This window comes from Periplaneta americana, chromosome 3 (assembly GCF_040183065.1).
Source record: "Periplaneta americana isolate PAMFEO1 chromosome 3, P.americana_PAMFEO1_priV1, whole genome shotgun sequence".
Lineage (NCBI taxonomy): Eukaryota > Metazoa > Arthropoda > Insecta > Blattodea > Blattidae > Periplaneta > Periplaneta americana.
Window position 1 is genome coordinate 91,687,090 of NC_091119.1, and position 23,684 is coordinate 91,710,773.

Here is a 23,684-nt window from a genome sequence, read left to right on the forward strand (position 1 = left end):
GTATTTTTGTTCCTTCTACGAGGGCATTCTTTTCGTACTCCTCTCCCTATTTCGTTTCCTTCTCACATTTCTCATTCTATCCTGACTTTGAATGGTTGTTTCATATGAAGATTACTGATCAGCCTCCTTTCTTTCCAATCCACACCTATTTTATTCGGAATGTCCATCAGTTTGTTCCAATCACCTGTCAAACGCATATTCTAGTTCCACATATACTATACAGACGTTTAACTGTCTTATACTTATACAATGAGTAGCTCGTTTATACGCCGTGTGTAAATTCCTTACTAATAATCACTACATACGTCGTGTATAACAGTATGACTGTTACACAGCTACGTCATAGTTTCGTCATTACTTCGTACGAAAGGTAATAGAATATCTGAGGTTCTCTATTGCATCCGGTAGAGCGCTCTAGTGTGGCGTGTTAAATATCGATAGTACAACTGACTCTAATCGATTACCACACTACATTTTGGTCAAATTGTACAAGCTACAGCAATATTATTCTAATAATTCTATGATCTTTGGTTTGTTCTTCTGTGGTTACAAGGTAACCATCATCATAAAATGACAGTCGATACGAACAGCTGTTAGAGGGGCGGCCATTTTTTCGCTATATACAACGCTTAAACAAGAGGTTTCGTGTATATAACTACTGCAAAGCAATTCCAATTGTATAGTTACAGCCTGTTTATACGTCCATAGCTTATTCACGGTTTATTAGTAACGTTTCCTGTCTCAACTCTGCATAAGTGTCGTATAAAAAGTATACACGGTATATTAGTAAGACTGTATAACTATAACTATTATTCTTCTCGAGATGCTTTCCGCCGATTGTTCGTATTCCAATTGCATCTCTCGTACATTTACCCTTCCTGAAGCCTAACTACTTTTCTTCCAACTGTCCAACTGTCCTTAGAACATAAATATCGATTCAGTATGTGTGTGTATGTATATATATATATATATATAAAATGTGTGTATACATATGTATATTAGATTTTCTATCGATACAGGTGTTATGAGGGTGTTAAACATTTGGAAAAAAAAAAAAAAACATTTTTTTCTGAGAAAACTTCGTCCACCAATATGGTATTACACATTTTTGTTACATAGAACATGAGCTATTCGCTCTGAAAATCTGTAGGGTTGCTTAACTTCCACTCTGTATAATATCCTGAAACAAATGACAAAATTTTCACATCTTATTTCACTCACAAGAACTCAATGTACGAGTAGTTCAACAGATAAAATATTTTATTTTTCTTACTTTCTCCGATCTGGACGCATGTCGGCAAAGAAGTTGCTGTGGATAGTGGAATTGCTATCAATTGTTAATTCTGACGCTTTTTTGCTAGATGTCTGGAATAGAGTACCGGTATAGATCTACAGTCGCGCTCAAACCTCCTGACGTTCGCAGACGTGTCTGCTTATCGGCGATAGCCAATAGCGGCAGTGCTGCGTTGCAACATACGGGCTACGCAGACCCGCCGCATAGTCGCCGCTTAGAAATCTCAGAATCAAATAACAAGTGCGCTGGAAAAATTGGTATGTTGTTGGGACCCTGCATTTATATCTGATGAATGCTTAATGTTTTCTGAACACATAGAAACAAAAATCACGTTTCTACCCCCAGTGGTTCCAATTTTATGGGTTAATACGATAAAACCCCGATAAGACGCTGTTCAAGGGACCGCGTGTAAACCTCGTATTAATCGGGACGGCGTATTAGACGGATATACTTTGTAATTTTCGCTTATATACAGTATCTATTAGCATTTTTCTTTATGGAAATACATGATTCATGAAAAGTAATACAGTATTACTCCATTATGTAATTACTGTATTTTACGTCAAAGACATTTACAATATGTATTGTACTCAATTCTATCGAAAAAAGTAATTTATAGTTATTTGTCGTGTGCGTGTTTCCAAGTTCTCATGTTTATCACACTACACTCTCTTGCGCTTACATCCTTCCGACGTTGCAGCTGCAGAGATTTTTTATTATTGTCCTTAATGTGGATGATGGGATTTCTAATGAATCAGAGAGTTGTTTCTGATCATGGTAATTTCATAAGATTTTTTCATCACAGTTACCTCTGTCTCATTGCTCTGTGCTGACTTCCAGCAATGAAATAGTGGACGATGTTTATACAGCTGCGATGCGATAAGAAATGTTTATCATATGTAAGAATTTTGAGAACCATAAACTTACAGCTTCAAACAAAGGATCCCTTCAGAATATAAACAGAGTTATCTGTTTGTGAGAGGAGAGAAGAGAGACTACTGAATTGAAATGTCAGTTCGATTTCTGATGGTGATGTGTGCAGTTGGCTCTGTTTAAAGTACGGTATATGAAAGTGTAGTGTAACATCTTTTTCGTGTGTTGGCAATTTGGCATTCTCAAAACAATTATGTCTCTTAGTGAGCCCAGTGCAAGTGGGAATGGTGTATCGAGTGGATATGGCAGTAAAATTCGGAAAATGGTGTTTAGTGTTCATAATTTCTTTAGGAAATACTCTTCTGAAGAAATGCGTAAAAATCTTAACTTTTCAAAATGTCAAGCACTGACTGCCGAGGCGTGTTCTTTAAGTGTGTCTACAGTGTCCCGTGTATGCAGAGACGTTAAAAGAGCGCAAACACAGGGTGCCGATAAATTGTTCCATTCTCCTAGAGAGCATATGTATGTTCCTAAAAGAGTTACAAATCTAGACGACTTCCAAAAAGACGTTGTACGACGTACAATTTTTTACTTTTACGATAACGGAAAATTTCCGACAGCTGACAAACTAATCGTTATGCTTAGAAAAAAAATAATTACTCAGGTTCAGTTTCTTCCGCTAAAAGATTATTGAATCGGTTGGGATTCCGCTACAGGAAAATCAATGATGGGCAAAAATATGTAATGGAATGATATTGTTGCCGCAAGGCTGACGTTTCTGCGCAAAATGCACATGATCAGATCATCAGGTGACACTCGACCCACATTTTACCTTGATGAAACGTGGGTCAACAAAAATCATTCTCTGAAATATGTTTGGCAAGACTCAAATAGAAATAGAGGTCTTAAAGTGCCTTTAGGAAAGGGAGGTAGACTTATTGTTTTCCATGTAGGATCAGCTGAAACAGATTTCGTTCCAGGTAGTAAATGGGTATTCAGATCAAAGGAAACCAGTGATTATCACGAAGAAATGACGGCACAATCATTTCGCGATTGGTTCTTAAAGAGATTTCTAAATCATCTAGAGGAAGGGAATATAATTATAATGGACAGTGCTCCATACCATTCCGTTAGCATTAATAAAACACCAAATATCTCCTCCAAAAAAGATGAAATCAGTGAATGGCTGAAAAGTAAAGGTGTTAGTTTTTCTCCCTCAGACACTAAGTCAGAACTTTTGGAAAAAGTGTTGCCTTTCAAAAGCAGTGAAAAAATGTATGAACTTGATCAGCTGGCCAATGAAATGGGGCATGAAGTGATAAGACTCCCACGTTATCATTGCCAGTATAGTGCAATAGAACTAATTTGGGTCCAGGTGAAAAGGGAGGTCGCTAGAAACAACAAAACTTTCAAAATGTCGGATGTGGAAGAACTTGTAAATAAGGAACTTGAAAATGCGTGAAACACGCGGTGAAATTACAAGAGGGAGATTTCGCTAAAGAGTTAGGCCGGGAAAGCATTTTAGAACCAGTGGTCATTAATTTACAAGAAGACAGTGACACAGATGACAGTGAAACTGATGGTGAGGGGGCTGACGACGACGATGTTGGCTCACCATTAGCTCTGCCACTGGAGTAGAAATTTCCAGCACAAAAGGTACGTTTTATTAATTCATCATTTTCCTTAAACGGAACACAGGCATATAATAACTGCTATTTTTGTAAGAATGTGCTCTGACAGCATGGACATAATGCTATTTACGGCCATGTCAATTCAATCAATTCATTTGTAGGCTACAGAAAATTAGGGCCTACTATTTCAAATTAATCCTATCGTTCAATTTATTTGATCAAGCTGCGCCTTTGTGTTATTCGACAACTTTATTAACCCAAATAAAAGTAAAACTTACAAAACTGATATAAATTCAGCGAGTTACGTCTGACTCAACTAATTTTTCTATATTTTGTGATTTTTAATTTCATTCGATGCAATCTGAAGATAATAATAATAAATATTATTATTATTATTATTATTATTATTATTATTATTATTATTATTATTATTATTATTATTAAGTCTTCTGCATCTCCCTATCAAACCAACCTCAGGTAAAGGGTCGCGCTCCACAGTTTTAAAACTACTGCCGCTGAGTGACAGAGAAGGAGAGAGTAGTTGTGACAACATCGCGCTCGCATGTTACTGGCTTTCGCGAAACGTCAGGAGGTTTGAGCGCGACTGTAGTAGTAGGTAGAAAACGTGATGAATTTCGAACTGCTGCCAGTCACTGTCGCTGGCACTCTTCGTTATTATAGTATATGGTATGTATCTGGAATGAAGATTAAATTAAGTAGAATAAAATGAAAATGGTAATATTATGTAGTAAAGGAAAGGCATTTAGATGGATACTACCGTGTATAATAAAAAAGACTATGTTTAATACAGTGGTTATTTTTATTGTTGAAATGTGTACATGAGAGGGAATGTTGATGTACGATGAGTCGGATGAAATGATCATCATCTTTATCATCATCATCAGCAGCAGCAGCCATACAGGTTATAGTCCCAGAAGGACTGTTACGGTCCACAAACGTTTTCAGCCCATGTCTTCATTGGATGTCCAGTTGATCTCCTGCTTCTAGGTTGGTAATGCAGAATTGCACGAGGGATTCTAGTCCTAGACATACGCCTCACATGCTGACGCCAGTTATCTTGATAATGACATATGTCTGCTAGTATAGAGTTCGTTTCAAATTCCTTTAAGATGTCTTCATTTATTTTATGGTCCCACTTGGTATAGCCAGCTGTTCGGTGCATGAATCTCATTTCACTAGCAGTGATTCCACTTGCGTCACATTTCCTTAGAGTCCATGCTTCACTTCCTTAGCGCAGGGCTGATCGAGTTAAGGTTTTATAAAGAAGAGTGCGGGTATGTCGCTGAACTAAAGATGGTTTCATGATTCTGTTCATGATGCCCATTGATTTATTATACTGTAAAATTTTGTCAAGAATACCAAAATCTATAAAGAAAGATAATTTGTAGCCAAGATATTTCAATTCTTCAACTCACGGATGAAAAGATATACACCTATAGGGTCCTATACATAGACATTTCGCTAGCCCGCGCTACGAGCGTGCTAAACTAGCCCCGGCTATCGACTGATTACTTGTACAGGATTCATATCGTATATCATATCATATCATATCATGTCATGTCATGTCATGTCATGTCATATATCATATCATATCATATCATATCATATCATATCATATCATATCATATCATATCATATCATATCATATCATATCATATCATATCATATCATATCGCTAACACTGGTTTATGAATACCAAAATCGTTAGTTCGCTGATCATCCACCGGAAGTCCGCGTTAAGAATGTCTATGAATACTGCCCATAGTGTTTCAAGATGCGCTTCGGCTACAGAACTAGAGTAAAATAGTGAATGGCAATAATATTGAGTGCGTATCCTCGAGCTAAACTCCAGGACTAGAGATTACGTTGAATATAGTGAAAGTTTTGAATCTTAATTATGACTGGGTTATTTGCACCATTTAATGAAAAGCTTAATTTTCTATTCGTTACATTTTATTAAAATGAATGCAAATTATTAAGAAATATAAAGCAGTTTTTTGTAACGTTGTTTACGTATATCTACTCATTATTTTGTTGTAGATTATGAATGTGGGGTAAATTTTATGGATCTCTTCGTTATATGAGACGCCTAGAAGAAAGAAACTCTCTCTCTTTTAGAAAGGCCACTGTAATACTGCGCTATAGGGAGGAAGCAGAAAGAACTTAACATTTAAAGGGTTAATGCGTCTGCAAGTGTATATATGAGAAGCTTTATCCTCAACCGCAACTGTGTGGAAACAAGAATAAAAACAGTTGGTAAATTATTCCAGAACACTGCCAAGGAAAAGTTTACTGCTGGAGAGCTGTTTGTGACGTCACCTCTGGAGATGACACTGTGGCCGCTCGCCGCGAGAATCAATTTCCCTCCCGGCATTCACAGCCCGAACAATGTGCACGTCATTTCCGGTTGCTAGGGCCTGGTGTTGCTTTTATTCATAAAGAAAGTGATTGGAGAACATGGTAGAGTGAGAGAGATTGAACAAGAGGTTATTATGGCACAAAGAGAGACCAAAGTAAAAAAGAACGAACTCGTTTCTAAAGGTACACCGGTTTTCGTTAAAACTTTGAAATGAACGTCGTTTGCGATGTATCGATCTATTATTGAATCTGTCCTGCATCCATATGTTGGCTTTATGAATGAAAGAAAATAAAGCGATGCAATGGCAGACTTTGATATCTAACCACTCGTATCAGCGTGTAATAATAATAATAATAATAATAATAATAATAATAATAATAATAATAATAATAATAATAATATGATATTTTATTTTAGCTGTTTGAATTAAGGCCTTCTCTGCCACTCAACCAGATCTACAATGATATAAATGCATAAATAATAATAATAATAATAATAATAATAATGTGATATATTATTTTAGCTGTTAGAGTTAAGGCCTTCTCTGCCACTCAACCAGATCTACAATGATATAAGTGCATAAATAATAATAATAATAATAATAATAATAATAAAAATAATAATAATAATAATAATGTGATATTTTATTTTAGCTGTTAGAGTTAAGGCCTTAAGGCCTTCTCTGCCACTCAACCAGATCTACAATAATATAAATGCATAAGTAATAATAATAATAATTTATTTATTTAATCTGGCAGAGCTAAGGCCAGCAGGCCTTCTCTTCCGCCCAGCCAGACTGTAATTCTAATTGAATACAATTGCTTACATAGTTATTACATTAATATGTAGACCATAAAACAACATGAAAGTAAGTAATGAAAGTTGGATAAGTAATATTAGTGTGACAATAATAAACATTGGTAAGAAATAATAATAATAATAATAATAATAATAATAATCATAATAATAATAATAATGTGAAATATTATTAGGTGAAATTTATCGAAGTTACCAGTTAATCTGAATACATCAGAAATGTAAAGATTATAATTACTTAGGACTACCATTTATGAAGTAAAAATACAATTATTTAGATATTTACATATAATCACTGTTCAACATATGAAGAGGAATCAGTTCATTAAACTAGTTTGAAAAAACTCAAATTATTACATTTTCCTTATGAGTATTGCATTTAAGAGCGAATGTAATTTACTATGCCTGTTGAATTAGGTAACTGTGCATTTTAATTCTGAAAGACGATACCGTCCGACCGGTTCCAGTAATTTAAAAAATGTGCAATTCCTGCGTGATATATTCAATGCAGTTTTTAGGCATGAGTTTGTACCCTACGACACTACTCAAATAATCATTTATAAAGCTTCATTTTACTTCATAGATTTTCGTTAGAATCCATAAAAATGTACAATAACATTTTACAGAACACATAAAACTTTTCTGTTTTTTTTGTTAACATATTCCTTTGTTATAGGACATGTACTATGTCCCTAGTAGTCAAAATGTTATTGATTCTTTTTCAATAAATTTGTTATCTTCAATACGGATTTTGTTGCTGAATTAAATTCTCTAGAAACTATTGCTTTTATTTTTACGTATATACAGTATTCAAAAAATATATTTTATTCCTCTCCCAATAATGACGAGCAAGCCGGATGAAAGGGGAGGTTAAACAGAGTAAGATATAAAGAATTAAGAGAAGGAAGAATAGAATTTTTAACCGAATGACCAGTGTCGGATTCGAATGGAAGATATACAACTAATCTCTACAGTATATCCGTAATACAGGAAGGTGGTGATTTTTAGTTTTTCTTGGGTTCTGAATTTCGTTACCAACGTTCCGTCATTTTCAACAACTTTCAACTTTATCAACTCCTATTCAGTGATGTGAAAATATGGAATTTCTAAGAGATACCTGTAATATATACAACCGAACACGTATTCAATAATAATTCTTGGAATCGAGAATACCTAGAATCGTGCAAAGATTTAATAGCAAAATTAAAATAGCCTATACACTGACATCCCACTTTAAATTGCGTGGATTTTTCGACACACTATGCTTACAGCTAATAAAGAAAATGAAGCTTTTGGTAAATTGGGAGCTTCACGTGCCCCATTTAGGAAAGAGCCCTTCATCGGTCTTCCACTTAGATGCTGGACTTGGAGCACTGAAAGATCTAATAAATTCAGAAGGGCTTACAGAATAGCATCGGTTGTAAGACACACTAAATTCCTCATTAAGAACTCGCGACCTGGCTTCAGTATGTTAGTCTCTTATTAAACATAATGTATATAAACATAGTTACAGCTTAAAAGGCCACCGTCACCGGGAAAGCTACTTAAAAGTCAATTATACACCTTTAATTGTTTATTAAGTAGTATTGTATAGACTGCGCAGTAATCTAGTATTGATTTAATTGATTAAAGCGGCAAGTTATTTGGTAAGATGATTCAGAGAATTTACCGTAGTATTATCTGACATTCACTTTACAGATGGAAAAGACTTAGAAGAAATCCAACCAGGTAATCATCTTATCAAACAGAATTTCGAGTACAACCTCAAGTCATGAATCTAGGTCGCTTTCCAGAAACCAATGATTCCCAAACTCTTCAGTGTCACGACACATTGAACCTTACATTTCATTTTGTCTGGTTTCGTATTCAGGCTGGTAATCATGTTCTATCCATTAAATATATGCATAATGTAACGAATGAAACTTTTAACAAATTGGCAGAGATATTAAATTTTAATTCTAGTCATTGAATATACTCTGACGTACAAAATATAAAATTATTATACGTTATATCATGTCTACGATGTGAAGAATTAAATCAGGTTTTTGTACTTGCTATAAGATTATCAGAGGAAGGATTGATGTCTTCGGTGTAAAAAATTAAACCACGTTTTTAGACTTGTCATAAGGTGATCAGTGAAAGGGTTTGTGTCGTTTCTGTGAAAAAAATAAACGGGTTTTTAGACTTGCCATAAGGTTATCAGTGAAATTGTTGATGTCTTTGATGTGAAAAATTAAACAGGTTTTTAGACTTGCCATAAGGTGATCAGTGGAATGGTTGATGTCTGTGCTGTAAAAATTAAACAGGTTTTTTAGACTTGCCATAAGGTGATCAGTGGAATGGTTGATGTCTTTGCTGTGAAAAATTAAACAGGTTTTTAGACTTGCAATAAGGTTATCAGTGGAATGGCTGATGTCTGTGCTGTGAAAAATTAAGCAAGTTTTTAGAATTGCCATAATATGATCAGTGGAATGGTAGATGTCTTTGCTGTGAAAAATTAAACAGGTTTTTAGACTTGCCATAAGGTGATCAGTGGAATGGTTGATGTCTTTGCTGTGAAAAATTAAACAGGTTTTTAGACTTGCCATAAGGTTATCAGTGGAATGGTTGATGTCTGTGCTGTGAAAAATTAAACCATGTTTTTAGACTTGCCATAAGGGTATCAGTGGAATGGTTGATGTCTTTGCTGTGAAAAATTAAACAGGTTTTTAGACTTGCCATAAAGTGATCAGTGGAATGGTTGATGTCTGTGCTGTGAAAAATTAAATAGGTTTTTACACTTGCCATAAGGTGATCAGTGGAATGGTTGATGTCTTTGCTGTGAAAAATTAAACCAGGTTTTTAGACTTGAGATAAGGTGATCAGTGGAATGGTTGATGTCTTCGCTGTGAAAAATTAACACGGGTTTTTAGACTTGCCATAAGGTTATCAGCGGAATGGTTGATGTCTGTGCTGTGAAAAATTAAACAGGTTTTTAGACTTGCCATAAGGTTATCAGTGGAATGCTTGATGTCAGTGCTGTGAAAAATTAAACCATGTTTTAAGATTTGCCATAAGGTTATCAGTGGAATGGTTGATATCTGTGCTATGAAAAATTAAACAGGTTTTTACACTTGCCATAAGGTGATCAGTGGAATGGTTGATGTCTTTGCTGTGAAAAATTAAACAGGTTTTTAGACTTGCCATAAGGTTATCAGTGGAATGGTTGATGTCTGTGCTGTGAAAAATTAAACCATGTTTTTAGACTTGCCATAAGGGTATCAGTGGAATGGTTGATGTCTTTGCTGTGAAAAATTAAACAGGTTTTTAGACTTGCCATAAAGTGATCAGTGGAATGGTTGATGTCTGTGCTGTGAAAAATTAAACAGGTTTTTACACTTGCCATAAGGTGATCAGTGGAATGGTTGATGTCTTTGCTGTGAAAAATTAAACCAGGTTTTTAGACTTGAGATAAGGTGATCAGTGGAATGGTTGATGTCTTCGCTGTGAAAAATTAACACGGGTTTTTAGACTTGCCATAAGGTTATCAGCGGAATGGTTGATGTCTGTGCTGTGAAAAATTAAACAGGTTTTTAGACTTGCCATAAGGTTATCAGTGGAATGCTTGATGTCAGTGCTGTGAAAAATTAAACCATGTTTTAAGATTTGCCATAAGGTTATCAGTGGAATGGTTGATATCTGTGCTATGAAAAATTAAACAGGTTTTTACACTTGCCATAAGGTGATCAGTGGAATGGTTGATGTCTTTGCTGTGAAAAATTAAACAGGTTTTTAGACTTGCCATAAGGTTATCAGTGGAATGGTTGATGTCTGTGCTGTGAAAAATTAAACCATGTTTTTAGACTTGCCATAAGGGTATCAGTGGAATGGTTGATGTCTTTGCTGTGAAAAATTAAACAGGTTTTTAGACTTGCCATAAAGTGATCAGTGGAATGGTTGATGTCTGTGCTGTGAAAAATTAAACAGGTTTTTACACTTGCCATAAGGTGATCAGTGGAATGGTTGATGTATTTGCTGTGAAAAATTTAACCAGGTTTTTAGACTTGAGATAAGATGATCAGTGGAATGGTTGATGTCTTCGCTGTGAAAAATTAACACGGGTTTTTAGACTTGCCATAAGGTTATTAGTGGAATGGTTGATGTCTGTGCTGTGAAAAATTAAACCATGTTTTTAGACTTGAGATAAGGTGATCAGTGGAATGGTTGATGTCTGTGCTGTGAAAAATGAACAGGTTTTTAGACTTGCCATAAGGTGATCAGTGGAATGGTTGATATCTGTGCTGTGAAAAATTAAACCATGTTTTTAGACTTGCCATAAGGTTATCAGTGGAATGGTTGATGTCTGTGCTGTGAAAAATTAAACAGGTTTTTAGACTTGCCATAAGGTTATCAGTGGAATGGTTGATGTATTTGCTCTGAAAAATTAAACCAGGTTTTTAGACTTGCCATAAGGTTATCAGTGGAATGGTTGATGTCTGTGCTGTGAAAAGTTAAACCGGGTTTTTAGACTTGCCATAAGGTTATCAGTGGAATGGTTGATGTCTTTGGTGTGAAAAATTAAACAGGTTTTGGACTTGCCATAAGGTTATCAGTGGAATGGTTGATGTCTCTGCTGTGAAAAATTAAACAGGTTTTTAGACTTGCTATAAGGTGATCAGTGGAATGATTGATTCTGAGGTGGGAAAAATTAAACAGGTTTTTAGACTTGCCATAAGGTTATCAGTGGAATGTTTGATGTCTGTACTGTGAAAAATTAAAACAGGTTTTTAGACTTGCCATAAGGTTATCAGTGGAAAGGTTGATGTCTGTGCTGTGAAAAATGAACAGGTTTTTAGACTTGCCATAAGGTGATCAGAGGGATGATTGACGTTTTTGGTGTCAAAATTAAAGCAGATTTTTAGACTTATCACAAGTCTAAATTAAACTATTTTTTGAACACCATAAGGTTAGCATTGAGATGGTTGATCTTACTTTGCGAAGTCTGGCTGAATTGCAGATATACTATGTCACAAGCCTACCTGAACAATAAACTTACTTCTAATGTTCTTCAAGAAGACCAGGGAAGAAAATTTACTCTCACACAAGTATGCTTATGGAAATGGCTTGAATTGTTTTATTGCAATTCGGGAAAAACTGGGATTTATGAATGGTGCGTACAATCTAGTTTGCAAGAGGAACGTTGTAGAAAACACGATTTTGAGCTCGAATCACAACATAATTTAAAAAATTGTAACAATTTATCTTTTTAACGGGCAAACAATATTTGTCACCAAGAGAGTTTTAATACATAATCTTTCCCCATTGCAGGAAGGGTATTATTTCCTCAGTTTAATGCCAATCAATGAAGATGTTTTTATGCTTTATCCTTTTTAAATTCCTGGGAAGTCAGTGAGAGTGGAAAATGAGTCGAATTATCTATTGATAATTCAGCGAGATCACAGTGTGACTGTGTTTGCCGCTCAGGTTAAGACTGAAACAACGGTAAAAATGATCAATTTGGAACCTGAAACACGGTAAATATACTAAATTTGGAATCCGAAGATTAAAATTAAAAAAAAGTAGAAATATCTTGTAGGTACGCAAGACTTTCGATCCATGAGACGTCTCGCAGGCGATCTCATTCTTGTTAAATTCTGTCTCAAAAATCTGATATAAACAAAAAAATTTTCCAGCAAGCTGATAAAAGTCACAGAAAGTGATAATGTTGTCCTTAGTTAAATTGGAACAGTCCATTTCAATAGCCAATGTTCTTTTTAGTGTAATCTGTCGTAAAGAGTCCTGCATAATTATTATTATTATTATTATTATTATTATTATTATTATTATTATTATTATTTTTTATTTTTTTTTATTATTATTACAACAAAAATATTAAGACAGGGATGCGGGATGTCACCAACACTGTTTAAGATATTTCCAGAAGCTATATTGATGAAGTGGAATAAGTCATGCAGAGGGATGGGAGTGATTATCAATGATCGGTTAATGCACAATTTATCATTCGCAGATAACCAGGTTATAATATGACAGGACAAGAAGACATAGAATATAGGTCAGTAAATTAATTTATGCATTTGAAGCAGGTGGATTGAAAATAAATATTGCTAAAACAGAATACATGGTAAGTGGAGGAATTTCAGACGTTCTACTGATAAATGATGTCACAATTAAATGTGTTGAGGAATTCAAATAACTGGGATCCATTATTGATAAATCTGGGATGTGTGAAAAAGATGTTATTAATAGAGTAAATTGTGCTAGGAAAGCGATTAGATCCCTGAATTGTTTTGTGGAGTAGGGACATGACTAGAAATACAAAACAGTATATTCTAAAAACAATAATCGAAAACATACTTACATATATGATTCAGAAAGTTGGACAAAAAGTGAAAAAAATGCAGAAAGGGGTGTTGGCGACAGAAATGGATGGTTTGCGAAGAAGTATGAGGATATGCAGACTAGAACATATAAGAAACACATTATATTCGGAAAGATATGGATGCAGATGAAACTGTTATGGACAGAATAGAAAATAGGTCTTTACAGTGGTATGAACATGTACAACGGATGTCGGAGGAACGGTGGTCTAAATTATCCTCAATTGGACCGTGCCAGAAAAAAGAAAGCGTGGAAGAGCTAGAAATACATGGTATGAAGGAATACTGTAAACACATACACGGTGAAGAGGAATATGGAAGAGGGACAGTGGGAGAATAGGAAGCTCTGGAAAGCAGGAATCAAAGGCAAACTGCTGTAAAGTGGAAATCTAGTAAAAGTTATTATTATTATTATTATTATTAAATATGTAGTAAATATTTTAACTGTACCAGTCTGTATTCGAGACGTCAGGATATTGATTACACTTTCTTTATTAATGCTATTAATGGTGTCATTGATTGCGATTCTTTTATACGTAACACCTCTCTTAGAATTCCCGTGAAATGTTTTCCTGGTCGAAGAATTTTCTTCACTAAGTTATTTAAATCTCTTTCACCAGTAGCCAGGTGTATTAAAAGTGTCAATTTGCAAGATCTGATTTGATTTTACTTACGCGTGATATATCCTTACTTGTTATTTAATATCTTTTATTATTTGTCAGATATTGCTATTTATTTTGTTGCATTTGGTCAATGATTAATGTTGACTATTATATTGTTTGTTTTTCATTTCACTGCCATTTTCTGTCATTCATTCTCATTATCATTTGTTCTGTTTTGTATTGTTTTTTGTATCTTGTGCTAAACTGTAATTGGCCTTGTGCTGTTGTCTTGCACGTTAATATTCTAAATAAATAAATATTCTTAATAATAATAATAATAATAATAATAATAATAATAATAATAATAATAATAATTATTATTATTATTATTATTATTATTATTATTATTATTATTATTATTATTATTTACTCTTGACCGTCGCCAATATAGCCTACGATCTTCTCACCATCAATTCCATTCCACTGACACTAGGTAAAAAGAGCAAGTGATACATCGTCCTTAAACAACTAATCACGAAAACGTAGGATATAAACACAACACGAGATCATACTGCAAATGATATGAATAGAAGAAAATAATTTCTCTACTGGGAATTGAACTTCAGTTCCCTAGATTTATTGCTCAGAATAGATCATTCTTCACTTCGCACTTTAAAATTATTAACAGAAATTGTCAGTCACACGTTTTTCCCTGCAAAGGAAACAGGAAAAAGTTCAAAATTTAAGAATTTTATTCTATCTGAATGCGGTTCATTGCCCCAGAAAATCCAATTGAATCACGTAGCAGAGAAAATACAAATCCTGATAACCAAGCAGCTTTACCTGCACGTACAGACATTTGTGTAATCCATTGTATCCCGGTCCGTGATTTGCACTCACGCTCCGTGTCCCATAACCAGCACTAATTCAATACACTGCCGGCAGAATGCTTTTGTTTCAATGATAAAACTGCCGATTCCTTTATACATCTTGCTTTTACTGCTTTTCGAAGAAAAGAAATTCACAGAATTGTGACGTCTATATTTGCCATTGTGATATATCTTTCTGGAATATTCTAGCTATGTATTTTCAATAAATTTCTCGATTTTAAACTGTATATACTTTATTTGTCTTCTTTTGATGTAAATGAAAGCCAATTCACTGATTGGTGTCTACATTTAACGTTTTCACAGCCAAATAAAACCTTTCATTCAAAGAGAAGTTTCGCTTCAGGAAAAACAGTTTAGACTTTTGACCTTTAAAATTACAAAGATTGGATTGAATTTTATTCGAGTTATAGTACAGACTAGGGTTTGAACCTCAGCATTGACAGAAGTTATATTTGTGGTGGACGTTATTGGAGGATAAGTGCTTATCTATATTATCTATTTTCTTTAACTTATATTACATCACCAATTTCCAGTTTGTGGTATCTTTAGCGTCAGCTCTCATCATTTCATTTCATAAAAAAATGGTGGCAGTAGTAGTACAGAGCGATCCAAAATTCGTGCACATCTTAATAGTAAGTTCACATATAAGTTATTTATAAAGATGAATTTATTATGTTTACTTACACCAGTTTTCACATTAGTTACATCAGTTTTCACATGACTTACAACAGTTTTCACATTAGTTACATCAGTTTTCACATAACTTACATCATTTTTCACAACATAAGCTGAAAATGGCAGCCTCGTTCAGTAATGCGTGTACCATGTTTGCGGCCACTTTCTTGAGCACGGGTATACTAATGTTAATTTCTGTTGTTATGTTACACTTTAGTTCCTCCGGAGTGTGCGGCATGTTTTTGTATATCCTTCCTTTAAGAAAAAATCTGATGTCGAATCGGGGAACGTGGGGACCATAATTCTTGAGAAATGATTCTCTCACTAAAAAATCGCGTAAAATCTGCATGGTTTCATTAGATGTCTGACATGTGTCACTGTCCTGCTGGAACCAATAATCACGTTCATCGTTGTCAAGAAGCGCTGTTCCATATTCCCTAAAACGGGCGATTAATCTCGTTATCATAGAATTGTTAGGCACTGTTACATCCGAGTAATTCCTTCGAAATTCCTCTACAACACGTGCATAGGAACGACTCCTTGCTATTGAGAAAACGATATGTTTGCCTAGCAATAAACAAAGGACTACTGCAAGCGTCAGTGTATACGTACACATCACAATGACGTCTAGGTTTGTTGCTGTTAATACCCAGGATGCTATCTAGCGGTAGCCGATAGCATTTTCCAACTGCATTACTCAATATGGACACTATAATTTTAATGTGCGCGACTTTTGGATCGCTCTGTACTTGTAGCAGTAGCAGCAGCAGCAGCAGCAGCATATTTTTAACACCGCTTTCCATTTTAAAATTCAGTCTCTTCAGCTTAGAAATACTTTTTGAAAAGAAACTCAGCTTCATTTAGAACAAATATAATTTGGACCCTTTTCTATTGCACAAGATGAAATGATTTCTCACCGTTTCGAAGGTTCGTTTTCGGTTTAAAGAGAAAATAATAGTGTGAGGGTAGCCTGCTCGTTGGAGTGTTTTTTCTTCGTTCCTAGCACCTCAGTCTTAGACTCACTGTGCAACCTTCATTTATTGAGATGATTATTGTAGTCCTTAGGACCGCTTTTCTCTCTAAGCACGTGATTCACTGCTTGGTACCATTTTATCAGTTCGATTGTGATGGCATCCAATTCTGACGAAGTCCGCGCGTACGTAGAAACGCCCCTCAGTCTCTCTGTTAGTATACCGCCCCCTCAGATCGATGGCATCTGTTTCCAATTCACGTGCTTACGTTCTGCTTCATCCTGCGGTCCGAAGATCGCGGCACCTTGAATTCCGCGTTTCACTACGGCACCATCCGTCCGATATACTCTAGAAGCCCCTACGGCTGCATGGGGCTTGTACAGCTCCCTCCAGACAGATGACATCTGTAGGCAAATCACGAAACCACGTGTGCCACGATCTTCTGGTCGACTTGAAACTACGGGAGTAATTTCATAAATAATGCACAGGTTGGCAGAACTGTGAAGTGCATGAAGCAACATCAATGAAAATACGTCAGTTGCAGTTGAAGGATTGAGAAAAAGCATGTCTGTTCGTTTGTCTCGGGTACTGTGACGATTGAAGATCAAAGATCAAATCTTTAAGTCGCAAAACAGCACAGAAATCCACAGCGGAGCGGAGTTTTGGTTAGTTTATAGTGGACCGTACTACAGTTTCTCCTTGGACTAGTCGCTTTAAGTCAGTTTACAAGCAAGCATTCTGATGGGGACAGATAAAAAAGTTAAATGTTTTTCTTCCACCATGTTAATAATGTCAAAAAAGTGCTCATACAAATTTTGGCGATGCCGTCCAGAAAGTGATTTTCCCTGGAGCCGTTTACGTAAAAAAGCACAGTGGCATAGAAAGATTTATTGAAACAGATATACTATTCTTGCGCTATTTGTCTTCTTATCCACCGTTGGAACTGAGACATTTGTCACACCATGGGATCAATTTTTGTATCCTTGTGTCGTAGAAGTCAGTCACCTGGGATCGGAACCAGTGTTTGACAGCCGTCTGCAACTCTCTGTCGATCCCATAATATGACAAATATCTCAATTCTGGTGGGGAATATGTTGAAAAGTATCTCAACAATTGCTGTGTTTGTTCCAATAAATGTTTCCAATGAAACTGTGTTTTCTTTCTGTTTACGGCCCCTGGCGAACTTATTTTTTACGGCCCTCATAATTGCGGTCGAGTGGCCAAAATTTGTATAAGCATTCCTTTTTAACTTATTAACATGGTGAAAGAAAAAAAAATAGCTTTTTCATCTGCCTCCACCAGAATGTTTGCTTGTTAGTTGATAATGCAAAACCAGGCAGACCGAAAACATCAACACATGAACAAAGTGTGAAACCTGTGGTGGATGCTCTCCAAAAAGATCGTAGAGCGACTTTTGAGGAACTTTCAGACGCTACGGCATTTCACCGAATTCAGTATTCCGTATTTTAACAAAGAATTTTAAGAAGAGAAAAATTTCTGTGCGATGGGTCCCTCACTGCTTGACTGCTGAACAAAATGGTGAAGAATGGGTAGAACGGAGAAAAATTCTCTCCGGCACCGGGATTCGAACCCAGGTTTTCAGCTTTGTCCACTAAGCCACACCGGATTCAAATTCTGAATGTCGGATTAAATCCTTCTCCTTTCTATACATCATAGTAATGCTGACAGAAGCAGAAACGCCTGGACATTGCAAACTTGCTGACAGGGCCATTACAGGACCATTACGGCCCTCTGTAAGTCCACTACAAACTTCACACAAAGCACTGTGGAAGTGTGGATTTCTGTGGGGCCGTTTTGTGACTTAAAGATTCGAGCTTTAACCTTCAATCGTCACACTACCCGAGACACGTTTAGGCTACATTTCTAGCTCTCGTTACCTAAACACAGAGTATGCAATGGACGAAAGTACCTCATATGCTTCTTCCTCAATCTTTCAACTGCAACTGACGTAAATGTTATTGGTGTTTCGTCATCCACTTCACAGTTATGCCAACCTATGCATTATTTATGAAACGACCTTCGTTTTAAAGGTGACGCTTGAGAATGAAGTTAATGAAGGCGAAATGAGTCCGACGTCCAACGCCGAAAGTCACCCACCAAGTCTGCTTCAAGTGGTTGAGGGACAATGTCGGAAGAAACCCAATCAGGTAACATGTCCCAACCTGGATTTCAACCAGGGGACGGTCAGGCATGCTAACAATTATTCCACAGCGGTTGACTGGAGTGATTAGAAGGGAGATAAATTTACCTGACTATCGGATTTAGCCATTTGTAATTACTCTGACGAACAGGATCCTTTCTCGCCTTTTTTCATCTAAAACCGAAGGTAGGACCAACCTACATAACGTTGAGAAATAATTTAAACTTCAGCTATAGAAAAAAATGCAAATTATACTTCCTGCGAATAACAATCGAACATTGTATTCTTCTCCATTACAACTCAGCTCTACTTGTGAGCTAAAACACATTATTGGATGCACATAAATAGCAGTATATAATTATGACATTTTATTCGTGAAATGCAGTAATATTAAGTACTCATTTCGCAGATTACGGCGGCGGTAAGCAATATATTATGCTGCTAGAGCAAATTACAAGGGAAATCGTTTTATATTCGGAGCAGGGCAAGAGGCTTTGCCTGTGTCACAACATCCGAAATAAAGGCAATTGGTCGGAGCATAATAAACGTAGTAAAATGCATCCACCGCAAGGAAATGAACTCCATAAAGTTTTATTACAAGCTTTTATGTTGATATAATGCATTTGACTGCAGTTCTAATAATAACCAGGCGTGGAATGGACGGGCATTAAACAGAGGTGAAGTTCCTCATGAATATAAATCTGTAGCCAGCACCCCTGTTCTCGTCGCTAAACAAAACAAAAAAGAATATATTGCGAAAAACTCAGACTATATGGCCAGGCAAGACCTGTCCTGTGACTTTATTATTTGCCGTGGCTAATCACCAATGGGTGTAGAGGGTGAACATAGGTTTTAGTCCGAGTTGAACTTTCGTGTCGATATATTCCTATAATATTAACAATATGAAACAAACTCTCTTTCTGATAGCTCATTCTTTCCCTTCTCGCATAGATCACATGCCAGGTCTCGCCTCTTCATCTGGCGGTGAGATGTGGAATATGTTTTCCTTTTCTTAACTGCGTTATAAGCCTAGCTTATTGTCTTAAGAGTTACACCTATGCCATGAGACAACGATTCCTGCCAGAGTCCTTCATTACATTTAGCAGGGAGCACTTGGCAACATGCGATATATTAAATAACGCTAAATTCTGTGAGAGGGTAGGAAAATTTATAACAAAAGTTCGATAGCTGGGGGTGGAACTGATCGAGGGGGAGGGGACCGAGGAAATAAGGGGAAGAGTTATTTATTAGTGTTGTAATGAGTAGTATTAACACTGAGCGAATAAGGTAATTAGGGGGTAATGTTCTTTTTGTATTTATTGGGTTTTTTCTATCTGTGCTTTTTATTTCGTGCATAATATGATTTTATGTCTTACCTTTATATTCATTATTTGGATTATTTATTGCAATTTCAATAAGGAATTGAATTGATTTGTTTATAAGTTTTACTGTATTTTTTTCTTCATATCTTATATTTATTTTTATTATTTTAGTGAAATTTGGTATGAAGTTAGATTAGTTGTAATTGTGATAATGATACCGGTAATAATAATAATAATAATAATAATAATAATAATAATAATAATAATAATAATAACTGTTGTTTTACTATTTTATTATTATTATTAGTAGTATTTTTGTTTCCTTTGAAGATTCAAAGTGTGCATAGTTATAGCACGAATGGCTGTACGGGCTCGTGCGAAGGATCTTGTGTACATGAGTTTGTGTAATTGTATATCAATAAATGCACTTCATTCATTCAACTTATCAAGTAGGAGTTTCTATATTTACATGTAGCCTATGTATTGCGTTCATTTAAATCCGTTATTGTGTCTGTGTGGCTAGTACGTGCTCTTCCTAACCATACGGTCAGAGGTTCGATTCTCGGTATATAGACCAGGGATGCAGAACTGGGCACAAATTGTAGTATACGTCACAAGCCGGAAAACATTACTCATCTCTCCTTTCACCCCACACGTCATTGACATGGTAGGGTAAAGACGATTTGTATTCAGAGTCTGTGCTACTTGTTGCGAAACGTCACGGCGACGCCATTCAACGCCGGTGGTCTGTGGATAGGGAACCGACGCTTTCCCCATGCTTCCACCCCTTTCTTCCTCAGTTCTGCATACCTGATATAGACAATGGAAGAAAGTTATGTTTCATTCACAGAATGGTCGTTTTTCGTTGTCTTCTGATCATCCCGTGATGCTTCAGCGGCGGTCCTGTGCAATGCTGACGACACGGTCAAGGAGGTCTGCATTTGTAAAATGTCTAGTTTAAATAAATGTCCCTCTCCTACCCACTGTGGTGTTTAAGTCGGTAGTAAATATGACGTTATACGTGCACATGATTCTTTATTTATTTAAGTAGGTTATCTTACGATGCTGTATTAACATCTCAGGTTATTTAGCATCTGAATGAGGTGAAGGTGATAATGCCAGTGAAATGAGTCCAGGGTCCAGCACCGAAAGTTAGGTACCCAGCATTTGCTCAAATTGGGTTGAGAAAAACCCCCGAAAAAACCTCAACCAAGTAACTTGTCACGACCGGGATTCGAACTCGAGCCACTGGTTTCGCGGCCAGACGCGCTAACCGTTACTCCACAGGTGTTGGCCCTGCACATGAGGTTACACAGAAAATTGACTGAACAACGAGCATGTATTCATTCCCCTGGTCCCCAGAGGAGACTGGAACTGATGTGCGTGACATTAACAGAGCATTAGTTTCAATATTGTACGCTTTAAAATATAGTAAAAGAAGAAAAATCCTTGGCGCGACAGCCCATAGAAGGCTAAGGCGCGTTCGCCTGCTGAATCAGTTTCTGCGTTGGTTTGATTCGCGCTTGGACTGATTACCTGATTGAGTTTTTACACTCTGTACAAAACTAGAAAGGTACTGACAATTCACCGTCTTCAACCATGGTAACCCCTCAAACCAGCCAACCAGAGTCCATGGCGGAAGGTCGGCGTTGCCGACTGTTTCACTGCGAGCACGTAATAACCAGATGTTTTGTTCGGAAAAGTTTAATCTTTGTTACTGTGTCACAGAAAGTATTGGTATAATAATAATAATAATAATAATAATAATAATAATAATAATAATAATAATAATAGCTCGATATTACAGGTATCCATTATATCAACATTATTATTATTAATATTATTATTATCATTATTATTATTATATTTTTCTAGCCAATTAAACCTATGATACAAATTTACGAGTTCGCGTCAGCTGCTCAGTTCTGACACTGCAGACAGGCGGCGCAATCAGCCGTAACACACAACTTCATAACGTCGCTCCCTTCCCGCGTGTGAGAGAGAGAGAGAGAACTGTCAATACCTTTCTAGTTTTGTATAGACTGTAGAGGATTTCCCTGACTGTAGGTGAATGTGAGGTAATCTATTGTGAATCTTCGGCCTCATATCATCAAATACCGTTTCGCTACCACCAATTCCATCGACGCTAAATAAACTAGTAGTTGATACAGCAATGGTAAATATCGGACTAAGAAAGGCTAAAACTATACCAGCTGGCTGCTGGTCTCCCGTCTACATGCATTATCAGGGGTGGACGATCATTCAACCAGTAAGGGATAACGTAGTATTAGCACGATGATCCCACCATAGCAGTTATAGCTGGCTTATGAAACCTGTATTTACCCAAATGAATCACGATATTGGGTGGACACCGTTCGCACACACTGGCTGGAGTTTCGAGAGAAAATATTTTTCACTATGAGAACTTGAACCGATATTATTCCGTAAAACTAATCCAAGGTACGACACTTTAAACTACCTAGGTATGGCGCTGAGCTTTAAAAGATAATGGACACTGAAATTACCTAGAAAATTCTAAAGTGTAATTCGAGCATGTCAAAGCGTTACGTGCTCATACTATAAGCAATAAAATTCCAACAAGATTAACTTTATAGCAAGGTAAAGTACAAGCATCGCTTTTAGGGAAATGTGCGGGGTCTTGAGAACACACAGTGCAGGCACTTTGACATCCCTGGTGTAATTGAATCAGCAAATTATCCATTTTATTCTTCACATTCCCTGCAAGGAAGAGCTTTTCTTGAAAACGAAGTAGATTATTTTATGTTGTCTTGTTACCGTTGTGGCTGTCTTTTCTTTTTGTGGCACGTGATCTCCGAAACTCATTGAAGTTTCCTGTTGTTGCAGCGTGCAATAGGACGTACTTCGGCGATGTGGGGCGCACGTACGACCTGGAGATCAGACGACCCCGGGAGGATAGGCTGCCATTCCTGTGTCACCTCAACTTCACAGCGGGCGGCAGGGACCTGGGAGACCTCGTACAGGTGAGTTCTTGCTATCCTCATGTATTCAATCACCCCTCGTGATTACTCTCTTGGTTTGAAATGAATTGGTCGTCATACATCTTGTAAAATATGTGTTATAAGCAGGCTTCGAGACTTTGGACCCGATGCAATAAGTTTACTAAGTTACTATAAACTGTTGACTCGCTGCAGGTAGTGAACGGTAGAGATGTCTTGAAGTTACAACGTTGCTGTTTAGAGTAGAGTACGGTAGTATGGGGAAACACACATATATACATTCTGAAAGTAAATATACATTACACAATGACAATGTCAAAAGAATGTGAAAAGCATTTATTCTCCTGTCTTTTGTAAGCATTTTTGTTTAATTATGGACAGTGTTAATGGTGGAAATAAACATGTGGCAATTTTAATTTATTCATTTAACCTATTGGTCGTCTTTAGGAAGTGCAGTTACAGTACCGAATTGCAATGTAGGCCTACTACAAGATACATTTTCAGTGTCTCAAACGTAAATCTTTTTCAGTTGTCTACCAAACACAGTTTGTACTGTGAAAAGATGCGGTCTACGTCGCATGACGCGATAGGAGCAAAACGAAAAAACCTAACATCATTGCAGTCTCTAAGAGACAGTCCTTCATTCTCTTGTTCACTAATTTGCTGTTTATATTACACAATGCTCCATATCCGTTATTTTTACATAAAATTGAT

The 23,684-nt window shown here is 36.3% G+C and overlaps 1 protein-coding gene across 1 annotated transcript in view; it reads left to right on the top strand.

The window, feature by feature from the left end:
• Nucleotides 1–23,684, top strand: part of LOC138696247 (uncharacterized) — a 657,385-nt gene that overhangs the window by 315,921 nt on the left and 317,780 nt on the right. The window contains exon 2 of the mRNA XM_069820936.1: nt 22,858–22,994. Coding sequence (XP_069677037.1) covers nt 22,858–22,994 — 137 coding nt within the window. The remainder of the gene's footprint in view (nt 1–22,857; nt 22,995–23,684) is intronic.